General features: G+C 34.5%; 1 protein-coding gene across 1 annotated transcript; it reads left to right on the plus strand.

The window, feature by feature from the left end:
• Positions 1-7,533: 7,533 nt before the first annotated feature.
• Positions 7,534-9,379, plus strand: LOC132179082 (vacuolar iron transporter 1-like). Its single transcript, XM_059591713.1, has 4 exons — positions 7,534-7,846; positions 7,953-8,038; positions 8,680-8,794; positions 8,881-9,379. Exons 1-4 carry the CDS (start codon positions 7,608-7,610, stop codon positions 9,176-9,178), a joined length of 738 nt encoding a protein of 245 aa, XP_059447696.1. The 5' UTR covers positions 7,534-7,607; the 3' UTR covers positions 9,179-9,379.
• Positions 9,380-14,505: the final 5,126 nt, after the last annotated feature.

A 14,505-nucleotide genomic window follows, 5' to 3' on the forward strand; every position in this document is an offset into this window, starting at 1 on the left:
AGTATTAAAACTAATAGATAAATAATTTTTCATGTTTCTGAAAAATCTTAAATTACATCATGGGCAAGCCAAAAACAATTGATGCATTTTTTGAGAAACAATTGTTTGTTATTTACCATATTATAATAAAAATATAATATATAAAGAGAACAAAAAAAAATTATTATAATGTTTTATTATTTTATTTTCGCCCCTAGTAAAATTTAATCCTAGATCCGCCACTGCGCACGAGGTAAGTAAATACTTACGACTGCTTTTCATAAAAATGTGCGATATGTCATCTTACTGAGTATGGGTGTGTTATGAGCATAATTACTTTTCATGCAACTGGGTAAATGCCTCAATAATTGATTAATAAGATGCATTGTATGATATGGTACACCAGTACGTGCGGTATAATGGCTATGCGCTTACTATATAAACTTGATTCTATGGTCAAATGTGTGTGTTAAATGGACTTTGGATCTAATGCTTTGTTCCGTGACCGGCGTATCTATGTTTGATTGGCGGGTTATTACAGGACGTACATTATTAGTAGCGTGGGCCATCCGAGTTCAGACTTGGTCGGGTTGCTAATGTTATGAACGGTAGCGTATAGTAACCGGGGTACTAGTATTGTATTACAAGTCCCTCGAGACAATGCTAATCCTGTTGAGAATGGGTAATATCTCGAGTAGACCATATAACATGATAGTTGTAACCTATTAATGCATTAGTTTTTTGCATAAAAACTTATAGGCAATTGTCGTTAGAATTACGACTATACATCTTAGAAATTAAAATTATACTGTTATGGTGTCATAACAGGGACAACACCTCATTTGCTTACCAAAAATACATGTTTACTTTTGCATGTAACAAAAATTCATCTCATACTCAATTGTGAAGTTTACTTACTAAGTCCTAAACTTACGAAGTGTTTGCGGCTTGTTAAGTTATTTGTTTTAAGAGGACATTTAAAGTGAAGAAGCTAGAAGTCTATTTTACATGCACCGGGTTTGATTAGAATAACTGTATTTTGATTAGTAAATCCCGGTCTATGATTAATGGTAATATATGCATACCTTGTGATTTTTAGATATCTCAAATCTATCATTTTCACCCTCTGTTACATTTACTCTGAGTATGCTTGACGAACGATCACTTTAGTTAGTTACAAGTTAACTGAATTGGAGGAATTGCCAGTAACCCTACCAAAATAGTTAAGGCCAGTTTTGGGGGTGTTAGAGCCAACTCTACCAAGAAGGGGTTAAGGGCTTGGATAGACCATACGAAGAATAGCTATGATTTACTACCTATTTACTTATAACATGATTTCCCCGCATTAAATATCAGTGGTTGTTATTCGAATTATGTCGCAACATTTCCTCAAAATTAAACCACATTTTCATGACATAGTAATAGAGACAATGCACCTTATATTTGTGAAAAGCTAAGTCTACTTTCCAAGTTATAGATTGTTACTTAAAGGCTCATGGCATACTCAGTATAATATTTTCTTACTAATTCGTGGACTTACATAGTTATTTGCGGTGTAGTAGGTTGCCTGCAATTAGAGTATGAAAGTTCGCTATGATGAAGATACCAAGTGAATATTTTCCATGACTAGGTTTGGTTAGTATTTATAGTATTGTTGGAAGCTCTAGGTCTATAATTGATGATACTACTAGAATATTTTATGATTGTAATAAATCTCAGATCATGTATTTCCACTTTCCACTTATCTTCACTCTACTATGTTATATTGGTGATACCATCAGTCAGTTACTAGTTAATTGGTCTGAAGGTATTGCCAGTAACCCTACGACGGTGAATCGAATTAATCTGTTTTATTTTTGGGGCTTTACAACTATGAATAGACTTTACATTTGAGAGTTTGAATACAAGTATATAACATTTGAAATTCAAAGCTATACAATTTAAGATATATATAGCAAGTATATGTTTTCTTATATGGTAGAGTTTGTTGCGGAGATGAACTCTTGTATCATTGATGTGTTGATAGGATAGTCGATATATTTGAGTTTGAAACTGACGTAGGGTTTGAATCTTCTATAGATGTAGTGCCGTGAGAAATGGTAGGTTAGTTAACATCACTCAACCATCAAAGAGATAAGATAAGAGCATTACTGTTGCTAGACATCTTAAGTGCCCTTTAGATTTTATATTGAGAATGCTTGTTTTTCTTCTCCGGTCAAACTCCCGTTCAACTCATTTATATTTTTTTAAAATTTATAATTGAATATGTAGAACCTACAATAGATCTAATGGTGAATTTAAAAAATAGTTGGACAAGAGATAGACAATAATTGAAAGAATAACAACTCTCTCTATATATAGAGAGAGAGAGAGTAATAATGCTCTTTTTTTTTTATATATTAATTCATAATGAAATAAGATTTTATAATTTCAAATGAAATAAATAGTATTTATTTTACGATCAGATTTTAAAGTTAGTATGTCTAATAGTGTACATAATTTTACATCATTTAAAAGACATTTTAACATTGACCTCATATGTGCCATTAGATACACTAAGTTTAAATCCTAACCACGAAATAGATATTCTCCTTTCATTTGAAATGGTAAGTGTTTCTCGTATCGGCTATTTAAAAAAAAAAAAAAAAAAAAAAATGAGAGTGTTAGTCACTTAAAATACACGTAGAGCCAGTTTGGCAATGTGTTTTTAAAAAAATAATTCGCGTTTTTAAACCAAATCGCAATTTTATAGTGTTTGAGATTGCGATTTTAAAAGCACAAATTTTAAAATCGTGAAAAATTTCTGTGCAATTTTAACATATTTTACTAAACGTCAGTGCGATTTTAAAAAGTAGCGATTTCAAAAACGCAATTTTAAAATCGCATCGATTAATAAAATGAATGTGAAAAGAATCATTGCTCATCATAGAAAACAATGAGCGAGACGGATGAAAACGCAACCTATCTAGAGCAAGAAGGAATCCAAGTGTGTCCTACTTTCCACAAACAGATATTGACCAGTTAAACACGTATAACTAGAAAATTCAAGCGCACTCAAGAAGAAAATTAATTCCATTAGAGTCGCTTTTGAGTGAAGAAACCAGAGAACCCTAGGGAAGAAAAAGAAGAAAGGAGCATTGGTCGTGGTCTTCTCAAAAGAAAAGCAAGAAAAGAAGGCTGGAGCCTGGAGCCCTGCTTCTTATCCTTCCCAATATGTCAGGGCGTGTGGCTACCCTGTGCCCATTACATATGGACCAGTCCATGGATTGCCAGCGATTCTTCCTGTTTTCTGCTGCAACCCTTTTTCTGAGTGCGTGTGAGGTTGGTATAATTAGGGCAATAAAAACAAAATAGAGCAAAGGCAATGAGTAGTCCAAGTAAAAGCAAAGAGAGAGAGAGAGAGAGAGAGAGGACAAGATAATCACTACTTTATTTAATCCTTTATCCCTTCTGGGGATTTGAATAGTGAATGCTTTACAGGTATAGTGTCCCTTGAGATATTCAGATTCGTATTTCAGAGTTGGGGTTCACTCCTTTTCAGCCTGAGTAAACAGTGGACCATGTGGTGATGGTGGGCTGGAAAGGGTGAATAGGACTGCCCTGGAAAGAAAAGGTCATAGAACGCGTGCTCGCCTCACTTCATTCCTTTTTCATTTTTTCTAGAAACCAGACTTTTTTTTTGTTGGGGTTTGTCAAAACTCTTAATCCTTGTCTGTCATCATCATCATGAGGATACGACAAAGATATTAAAGGGCTGCTTGATTGATAACCAATGTGCTCAACCTGCCCACCCTACCACCACGGAAAAAACACAGAGAGTTTGGTTAGTTACAGGAAATTAGGTAGCATTCTTATCTATTAGATCTTGCAGCAAATGTCTTATATGTTATTTTTTTTTTAATATTTAAATTTTTTCTAAAAAAAAAATTACAAATACCTACTCACATCAGATTTTTTATATTTAATCAACCTTTAAGAGTTTTTACAGTGTTTTTCAATGTGTAGGAAAATAAAAGTGGTTTCGTATACATTATTTTAATATAAACATTTAACTTTTATCTTTTTGTCTTTAATTAGAGATTTTGTTGGAATTTTGTGAAAAAAGTGAGAGTATGTAAAAAACTTATATTTTGTAAATAAATAATATTTTAATGGTATAAAGAAAGGTAAGGGAAGTTATTGTGAAATATATTTTCATAGGAAAACAAAAAGTAATATTGTGCCCTAAACTTATGGAAAATCAAAAAGAAGCTGCTACTAGTGCTTGTGCCCTAAACTTACATTAACGAATTATGTTAATTTTTTTAATGCTAGAAATTAATTTAATTTAATTTTTTTTTTTTTTTTTTGTCAACTTTAAGGAGTTGGTTCAAGTGGTAAGAGTCTTAGTTTTGACAGCATCTTACAAATTTAAAGTTCAATTTTTTTTTTGTGCAAACAATTTCTTAAGGCTACTCTCATCGGTGAAGCCAGAGTTTTACCTGATTTGTGTGGAGGAAATGTTTTACATGGGTTTGGGGTTGGCACAACATGAGTTGGTACACAAAGTGGTCATGTGTTGAAGAATTTTCCCACCATTAAAGAGGAAAAAAAAAATTATTCTTTTTCGCTTACCCCAATAAGTGATTAATGATTTTTTAGAATTTATGGAGCTATTTATCAAAACTTCAAACTATAGAGACCAAAAATGAATTTAACCTTTTATATATATATATATATATATATATATATATATATAGAAAAGAAATAACATAAAGATAACTACCAAAAAAAAAAAAAAAAGCATCAAAAAGTTATCTACCCTAAGGCATTAAAGCCACCTCAGTAAAGCAACTCTCTCTACTCTCTCAATTTACAACATGGCCGGTCTATTTTAAGGGAAATAAAGAGGATCAATTTTAAGATTTAAATTTTGTTTTGTTATATTTAATGTAGACCATTAATAATATAAGAAAACATATTTACTATTAAATATATAAAATGCAACATAAATCATGAAATAATGGATGCTCTTATATATATATAGTATATTTCATGCTCTAGAGAAGAGAGAGGATACATGCATGTATATGTTTTTAAACCTATATGGCACCCAGAGAAATTAATAGAAATAGAGATTAATTAAGATTTAAGAGCACTTGGCAACGGCTATGATCGATGTCCAAGAAAGTAGACAACTTCTTTAGTCCAAAGAGAAGCCACATGGAGAATTTGTATAAAAAGGGCAACAGCTATGATGGGTATCAATAGAGTAGATATTTTCCCCAACCTATGAAACCCACATGGCTTTGAATAATTGAGGAAAAGCTATAATGCCCATTGGTGGTGACTGCTGGAAACCCTGGAAAGAGTTGATTTCAAGAAAAAGCAATTGCTCTGATAATTAACTTTTCCTTTTGACGAACCCATGTTCACATGATAGGTCCAAAACATGTTATGCATGCACCTTAATAGAGTTCCTTCATTTTTTTTTTTATTTATTTTTTTTTTTTAACATGTCCGCACAAAAGGGGAGATGTGAATTTAAACTAGTGACCTCCGCTTTATTAAGCGTGGTCCTAGCCGATTGAGCTAACTCTTGAGGACAATAGAGTTCCTTAATTAATTGTACACAATTTCATTTTCTGTAACTAATTTATTTTGTTTTGTTAAATTAATAACTCTCCAGCAATACAATTAATGTCTTGAGCTTACCACTAAAGCTTTCTTGAGAGAGTCTTTTATCTTCTCAAAAGTGATGAGTTTCTTAAAATTATCATTGAATTTGAGATTATAACTATTGAATTTTGATTAAATTGTAATTTTTAAAGCATTACTCTTCTTGCACTCGAGGCAAACTAATTTGTTGAATAGTTGGTTTTCCTAAAATCATTTTTTTTTAGCAACAAGCACCGACTTTGATTTCTCTTATGCAGGAGTTGAAAAGTCGACCGGGTTGTTTACCCACGAGCACTAACTCTGATAATTGAGGAATGATACAGCCCCAACTTTGGACCAACTTTTTTCTTATTTTTTAATTTAAAAAATAACAAAATAAAAAAAAAATGAAAAAAGTTTTGGAAGCAATAATTTTTATTTTGGTCCTTCTTTTATTTGGTATTTTTTTAAAAAAATAAATATTATACTTTTATTCATAATAATAACCAATTTTTTTTAAAAAAATGGTCATTATTATGAAGAAAAATACAATTTTTATTTTTTTAAAAAATACCAAATAAAAGAATGACCAAAATAAAAATTATTGTTGCAGAAACTTTTTTAATTTTTAATTTTATTATTTTTTAAATTAAAAAATAAGGAAAAAGTTTCTTAAGCAAAATACAGCTTTTATTTTTTAAAAAAATACCAAAATAAAAATTATTCCTTCAAAAAAAATTTTTATTTTTTACTTTTTATTTTTTTATTTGTTAAATTAAAAATTAAAGCAAAAATTTGCCCAAAATTAGACAAAATAGTTGTGCATTTTGCATTTTCCCCGATAAAATCATAAAATTCTTTTCGGCTTCTGCTTATATACATGTGCTTATGCAGGAGTTGAAAAGTCAATCTAGTTGTTTAGCTGCAAGCATCGACTCCAATAGAGTCGGAAATGTCTTTGCTGCTTTTATTATGCAGGAGTTGAAAAGTCGATTTGGTTGTTTAGCCGTGAGTATAACTCTGATAGAGTCGGAAAATGTCTTTTTGGCTTTTGCTTATACCGGAGTTGAAAAGTCGACTACTGTTGGAAGTTAGGAAAAACTTCTGGCAATCGGCCTGCCCTCCCGGTGACCCGATCCGATCAAAACCGGCCCCATGGAAGGTTGGGTGTCAAACCATGGTGCCCTTCACAACCCTACACACCTTTTACTTGACAAAAACACTTCTTCTACGTTTCTTCAAACTTTGAACGAGTGTATTTTTTATTCACACTATTTCCAATATTAAAGTCGGAGTTTTCGAGGAAAAACTAAGAACAAAAAAGAAAAGAAAAGAAAAGAAAAGAGAAGGAGCTTTGCCGACAATATCCCCTCCTTGTTACGACTTTTTTTTGTTTGGTTATCCTTTATGTTGGCTCGAGCCTGTGTGAAGCACACGCCTAAAAGAGCCAGAGTTGGGCTGAGTAGAGTTGAAAACCCTGTGTGTGTCCGCCACACGCCTCAGAGACCTTGACTTGTTGAGTGTGATAGATGATAGCTCCTCCATGGCTCCATCTTTTATTTTCGCACAAGGCTTCTGTCATCCACACGCCTTAATTAACATATTTATGAGTGCTTCAATCAACCTCATTAATTACTACCTTAATCTTTCTATCTAAACCTTAATCTCGATCAACATGATTATTTAATTAATAAGAAATTGTCAATCTCATTATATATTCATTAATAAAGTAATGAAAATGTATATGAACACAACTTTTGATTTTTCCCCAACCCCAGCAGCAGCTAGCACAACAAAAAGTGGACCAAACTGCTTTCTTTTTTCTTTCTGGATTTATTAATATGAATACAGACACCACTATTAATTTAATTTAACCCACACTTTCTTCCTATATATACCCTCTACTATCACTCGCCAACTTCGTGCCAAGAAAACACTTGCAAATCTTTTCTGTTTTCTTCTTGCTAGTGAGTATTATTCAGAGCTCAGAAATGGCACAAAATGGGCACACAGACCTTGAGAAGCAGCTGCTGCTTCTCCAAGACCACGAGGAGAAGCACTTCATGTCCAGCGAGATTGTCCGGGACATCATCATCGGTGTCTCAGATGGCCTCACTGTTCCTTTTGCTCTCGCCGCCGGTTTGTCCGGCGCCGAAGTCCCGTCTTCCATTATTCTCATTGCTGGAATTGCTGAAGTTGCTGCCGGAGCCATCTCTATGGGGCTTGGCGGGTATATATATATATATATATAAATACAAATATTAAAATCTATATATATTTTTACAGGAACCTTTACTATATATGCTGCATGCTTATATATTTAACGGTGGATTCAGGTATCTTGCGGCACAGAGTGAAGCTGATCACTACTTGAGGGAACTAAAGAGAGAAGAAGAGGAGATCGTTGCTGTTCCTGATATAGGCATGATTTTCTTCACAAACACAAGCTCCAAAAATGTTTTCCGTATTTTCGGGTGTTTGGTGCGACGTAAAATAATAGTCAACAGAAAATATTTTTTCTTTGACCGAAAATTATTCTTTATTAGAAAAATATTTTCTATTTTTTAAAACCATAAACAATTTTTCTTACGTCCCGAACACCATAAAATATTTTCCATTAAATTATTTTTCAGGAAAATATTTTTTAACAGAAAGCATTTTACATCTAAACAAATGGAGACTCATAAATTAATCATGAACATTTCTTAACCTATATATGTACCTTAATTTGCTATACCGAATTAATTAATTATTAGTAATCAAATGTTTCCCTTCCAGGTAACTTTTTTATACCGAATTAGTTAATTATTAGTAATCAATTGTTTCCCTTCCAGGTAACTTTTTTACGAGTAAGAGGTTAAGAGACAATATTGAACTTTTAAAATTTTTTTGGTAATTCCCTTACTTTTCATATTTTGGAAAATAAGAAAATTAAAGAGACAAATGGGACCCTCATTTTTAAAAAACGTACAAGTAAGTACATGATGTTCATTTTTCTTTTCTTCTATAGAAATTGAATAATTAATTCTCATGTGAAATCGATCTTGTGTTTAAAAAATGCAGAAGCCGCTGAGTGTGCAGAAATATTAGCACAGTACGGGGTGGAGCCACATGAATATGAACCTGTAATTAATGCTTTAAGGAGGAACCCTCAAGCGTGGCTTGATTTTATGATGAAGTAAGCTGATCAAAATATATATTTTTTATGATTTCACCTTTGACTTTCAAATGGGCTGATCATGAGTAATCTTTTGATGAATTCAGGTTTGAGCTGGGGCTGGAGAAACCAGATCCAATGAGAGCACTGCAAAGTGCCCTGACAATTGCCATTTCATACATAATCGGAGGGTCGGTGCCCCTGATGCCATACGTGATAATCCCAGTTGCCACAAAGGCTCTTTTTGCATCTGTTGTTGTAACTTTACTGGCGTTGGTGATTTTTGGATTGGCAAAGGGTTACTTCACCGGCAATCAACCCTTCAAGAGTGCCTTCCAAACTGCCCTCATTGGAGCAATTGCATCCGCAGCTGCTTATTCCATTGCCAAGGTTTTCCAAGCATAGCGGCCCTAGCGCACCATCATCATCATCATCATCATCCTCATCAAACAAACTAGTTTCCTTCTTTTTTTCTTTTGTTTCTCTGTTTCTGTTTCTCTGTACTTTTTTCATTTTTTTTTTTCGTTTTTCTGGTTGGACGTGTTCTTTATCCATCCGTTTCGAGCTCGTTGTATATTTTTTCTTTTTGGATGAATGAATTTTAATAACAACCGCTAAGAGCTATGTCCACTGAATATTAGTGAGATTTACTATTTTTGAGAAAACAATACAGGAATGGGAGGGGGCACTGGTACAGGCCATGCCTCCCAATTCCTAAGAACCAAAAAACTTTAAGGTAACAAAAAAAAAATTATAAGGTAATGGTCCTTGGTAGAAAAAAATTTTGACCTGGCACCCTACCCCCCAATTCCTAAGAACAAAAAAAATTGAAGGTAAAAAAATAAAAAAATAAAAATTATAAGGTATTGGTCTTTAACAGCAAAAGTTTTTAACCCCAAGCCGTAGATAATAGTTTCTGGCTCCGTCTATGACAAAACCTTCCTACAAAGGCGACTAACATAAGACCACCAACTCAGTCAAAACACCAAAAGGGGCCAACAAAATTTATTACAATACAAAAGGCAACTATACAGAAATCACAAAGCTTATCTACATTCTTTTCATTGTGCCATCAGCATGATGTTCACAGCCCACTCCCCCCCCCCAACCCACCAAAGCAAATTTTCTGTAGCACCCCAGTTGATTCCCAAACTACACATCATTTCTTTGTCTCCAAGTACAGATTGTATACAGCACAACCCCAAGCTAGTTTACAAATCATAGCTCTAAGATGAAAGTTCTGCACACTATTATGACCTACGAAGAACTATATCATAGCTAGATCAGTGATACTTAAGCCATTATATATTAGAAAAGCAATCAAAACTTACGATGTGGCTAGAGTGCCATTTAATTAAGGACCTTCAATACATTCGCATGTCGATTACATTTCTATAAATAAAATTAATCTTAGTTCCCTGAAAATATCAAACAAGCATTTCACTTATCTAAAGTTGGCTGCAATTATCCTCTGCACTACTGTTGGCTTAAAAGCTTCCTCTTGTTAGAATATAAATTAAAACAGCCCAATTTTGTAAGAGACTAAGAGTTAATTAGCAATGTTCTTCTTTATGAGTATTTGGTGGGGGAAATGGGGCTGAGAAGTGAAAAGGAAAAAGAGATTTGCTGGAAACATTGCCTGTGCCTAAAATCTTCATGGAGATAGGGTTGTGACAGTCTATAACTTTTTGGTTCTGTCATTGGATGCCTGCACTTCCCATTTTTAAGAAAACAAAAGAGAAGTGGGTGGGTATCATAATTGCATATGATGTTTCGTGTTAACTTCTAGTTTGAAGAAGAAAAGTTGGGAATATAGATATTCCAGCTGGAGCAGAAACTTTATGATATTTTTCGTTTCTTTCGACGTAAAACGGTTTTTAAAAAATGATTTTTATATTTTACGGTGCTTACTACGACGAAAAATAGTGGTTAACAGAAAATATTTTCTTTTAACCAAAAATTCTTCTTTAATTTTCGAAAAATGGTTTACAGTTTTTAGACTTTGAGCATCTCATTCTCAAATCGACCAACCCTACCATAACTGCCTAGGACCCCGCTGGGACTTGACCTAGACCCGCCCGGAACCCTGCTAGGACCTAACCGGGACTCAACAAGGACCTGCTCGGGACCCCGTCGGGACTTGCCCAAGACCCGCTCGAGACCTCGCTGGGACTCGACTGGACTTGAACGAGACCCACCTATGACCTACCCAGGACATGACCAAGAATTGCCCGAGACCTGACCAGGACCTACCCGGACCTGCCCAGGACCCGCCCGGGACTTGGCAGGGACCCGCCTAGAACTTGACTAAGACCCAACCGAACCTGCACGAGACCTGACCGGGACCCGCCCGAGACTCAATCGGACCTTCTCAGGACCTGCATGGGACTCGCCCGAGACTTGACCTCGCCAGGACTTGACTGGAACTCGCCTAGGATCCGCCCGGGACTTGACAAGGACTCGCCCAAGACCTGCCCGAGACTCGTCGAAAAACATTTTCAGCGGAAAACATTTTCCTTGAAAATGATTTCTTAGAAAACATTTTTTTATATTTGGCATGTACGGAAAATCAGGAGGATCTGGTCGGGTTTCCGACGTCAGGAAAATGTTTTTAGCAGAAAACATTTTCTGTTATTTGGTGTGTACACAAAATCATATTAAACACTAAATTACGAAAATGCCCTTGTCGGGTCTTGAGTGAGTCTTGCCAGGGTCTCGAGCTGATCCCAACGGGATCCTAATAGGGTCTAGGCGAGGTCTGGGAGGGTCCTAGGTGAGTCTTTGCGGGACTCGGTTTGGACACGTGTAAGACTTGGTTGGGATATTTTCGTCATTTATATATATATATATATATATATATATATATATATATTGCTTGCGGTTAGGCTTTGATCTTAATTTGATTTCCTGTGGAACTGTCTGGATATTTTTGGCAGCGACCGAACTTCTTGATCAACGCAAAATGAATTCAGATGCCAACTTTTGTCTCCAATTCAAAGCAGAATTAAAATAATAATAATATAATAAATGGTAAGGTAAGAAAGGCATACATGAGGGGTACTCGCTGATAGGGCTTTGCCTAATCTCTACATCCTTCCTAGAGCTTTAGCCTTTAGGGGTTTTAGTGCTTGATGTGGAGATTTTCTTAAGTTTGTTTTACATGAGATGGTAGGATCCTCGATCGATTGTTGGAGGTTGCTCATGAGTTTTCTGGCACTTGCCAACTGCTATCGGCGTTCTTATTAAGGTCTTTAGAAGTTGTCAGGTCTATTAACGGCCCTCACAAGAAAGAACATTCGATTTGTATGGACTAACAAATGTGAGCTTCGAAAAATTGAAGAAGAATTGGTAACTACGTACACTTGTGTTGTATCTACAGAGTTTGAAGGTTTTGTGATCTACAACAACGCTTCAAAAAAGGGTTGGGATGTGTCCTTATGCATAATATATGGAAAAGTGGTAGCGAATGTCTCACAACAGCTAAAGAGTTATGAGCAAAACTATCCGGTGCATGATTTGGTGTTAATAGCATAATATGTATTATCATGTGATTTATGGAAACAATTTACTAATAAAAATAATTTCTTCAGATGAATTAATTATTACCATAAGAATACATATTTTGCTACAAGAAAAAATAATTTCTTGAGATGAATTAATTATTACCATAAGAATAAACCTTCCGGTTACTATGAGAATAATTAAATAAACAATAAAAAGAATATTTAAATAGAGTTGAGAGAAATTTAGTGAGTTTGTTGTAGAATACTTTTGAAAAGTCCCTAAAAAAAAAAAAAAAAACAGATAGGCTAGCTTATGCTGTGTTTGGCAAAGGGTCGGACCGAATCAGACCCAAAAATCAAAAAAAATTATTCTCAAAATCAACTCCAACATATTTATTTTTTACATCATATCAATTACTTTTTATTACTATTCAAATAAAAAAATCACTAAAAAATAAAATTTTTTACTTTTTTATACAAAAAATTCTTACTTTTTTCTCTTATATCAATCAAATTTATTACTATATCATTTCACTCAATTTTTTCCATTCCATTGCCAAACATCTCATACCCAAAAAACCAACCGGCATACATGCGTGCATATACCCCACGCCCCTGACTTGTCATTTCCAAGGTGCTCGTGCAGATGAATGTGGACCAGAGCCACACAAGTATTGTGCGAACGTCAAAATGAATCTTTGCATTGCGGCACACTTTCTCTTTTTCTGTGACGTGCTTTATTATATTATATATTATTATTATACAGTGCTATTACTTTTTGTTTAGCTTAAAAACAAAAATCACATGTTTTTTAATTATTTATTTTTTCAAAACACTTACTTCGGCGTACGATGGATAACTTCTCTCAAAATGTTTTATGCCCAAAACATTTTATTTCATTTATCGAGCGCATTGAAAATTAAAGTTTTTTTTAAAAAAATTTTATATTTTTTTTTATTAAATTATATTAAGTTATAAATTATGAAAATCCCTTGATCAAGTCTTAGAGGTCTCTAGAATGAGTCCGCAAGAACCCCATTGTGACTCACTCGAGACCTGCCTAAACCCTATCAGGACCCCGTCAAGATCAGCCCTAGACCCAGGGAGGACCATTCCAAGACCTAATAGGGACATTTTTGTAATTTAGTGTTTAATATGATTTTGCATACACACCAAATACTGAAAAATATTTTCCAAGAAAATGATTTTTTGTTGAAAATGTTTTCCGACGACTGAGACCCTCCTGATTTTTCGTACATGCCAAATACCGAAAAATGTTTTTCGACAAGTCTCGGCCAGGTCTTAGGCGAGTCTAGGTCAAGTCCCGGCGAGATCCCAGACAGGTTACGGGCAGGTCCCAATCAAGTCCGGGGTCGGTCTCGGCAGGGTCACGGGCAGGTCCTAGTCAGGTCTCGGTCAAATCCAGGGCAGGTCTTGGCGGGTGTAACGCCCCGATATTTGAACTAGCAAATATCGAAGTCGTGACGCTGCAACTTTAGAAAATACAATCTTACAGCGGAGTATGTATATTTTTTTCTTTTTCTATGAATTAGGAATAACTTACACAACACAGTTGAGCTGACTGAAATACCTCGAGGTAATATATTATTAAATAAAATAGAAACATGGTTTTCATTACAATATATGTACACACTAGGTGTACCAAATATATGCCACAGACGGCACCTAAATTAACATAGTAATATCTATTAAGTTTACACACATCACCATACATAATAAAAGCGATTAACATAAATGAGACTTGCTCCATAGAGTAAGCATAAATCTTGCAGCAGATGGTCTATCAACCATCAAAACCAGTAAAATGACCATCGTCCTCACTTTCTATCCCTACATCAAGATCTATGTAAAGATGACGTTATCATATTTACATAGGCAAACAAGTGAGTAATCTATTTTTCCTAGAGATAAAGACTAAAAAGACTAGTTTGAACAAGTAAGATTAAAGACTAAAATATATAATAATGAATGAGTTGTGAATGCAGCGTAATGACAGATTAGTTTGTGTTTTATGATAATCTTGTCATGAGCTCTTAGCCTGCTTACGTTCGTTATGTCGCTCACACTTTAGAGGTTTACCTGTTTGGTGCTAGCAACTACACCGCCCCAGCTTAGTTATATATTAGGCTTGTTGGACGGTTATATACCCCCATCCACTGAGATACCGACAGTTCCTCGTGGCAATCCACCCAGCTTGTTCTTAAGGTG

Source organism: Corylus avellana, chromosome ca4 (genome assembly GCF_901000735.1).
Source record: "Corylus avellana chromosome ca4, CavTom2PMs-1.0".
NCBI classification, from domain to species: Eukaryota; Viridiplantae; Streptophyta; class Magnoliopsida; order Fagales; family Betulaceae; genus Corylus; species Corylus avellana.

Bases quoted from the DNA above. Each gene is read 5' to 3' on its own strand.
- LOC132179082 (XM_059591713.1), top strand. From the start codon at position 7,608: ATGGCACAAAATGGGCACACAGACCTTGAGAAGCAGCTGCTGCTTCTC. The intron at 7,847-7,952 runs GTATATATATAT...CGGTGGATTCAG, and splicing joins ATCTCTATGGGGCTTGGCGG to GTATCTTGCGGCACAGAGTG. The intron at 8,039-8,679 runs GCATGATTTTCT...TAAAAAATGCAG, and splicing joins CGTTGCTGTTCCTGATATAG to AAGCCGCTGAGTGTGCAGAA.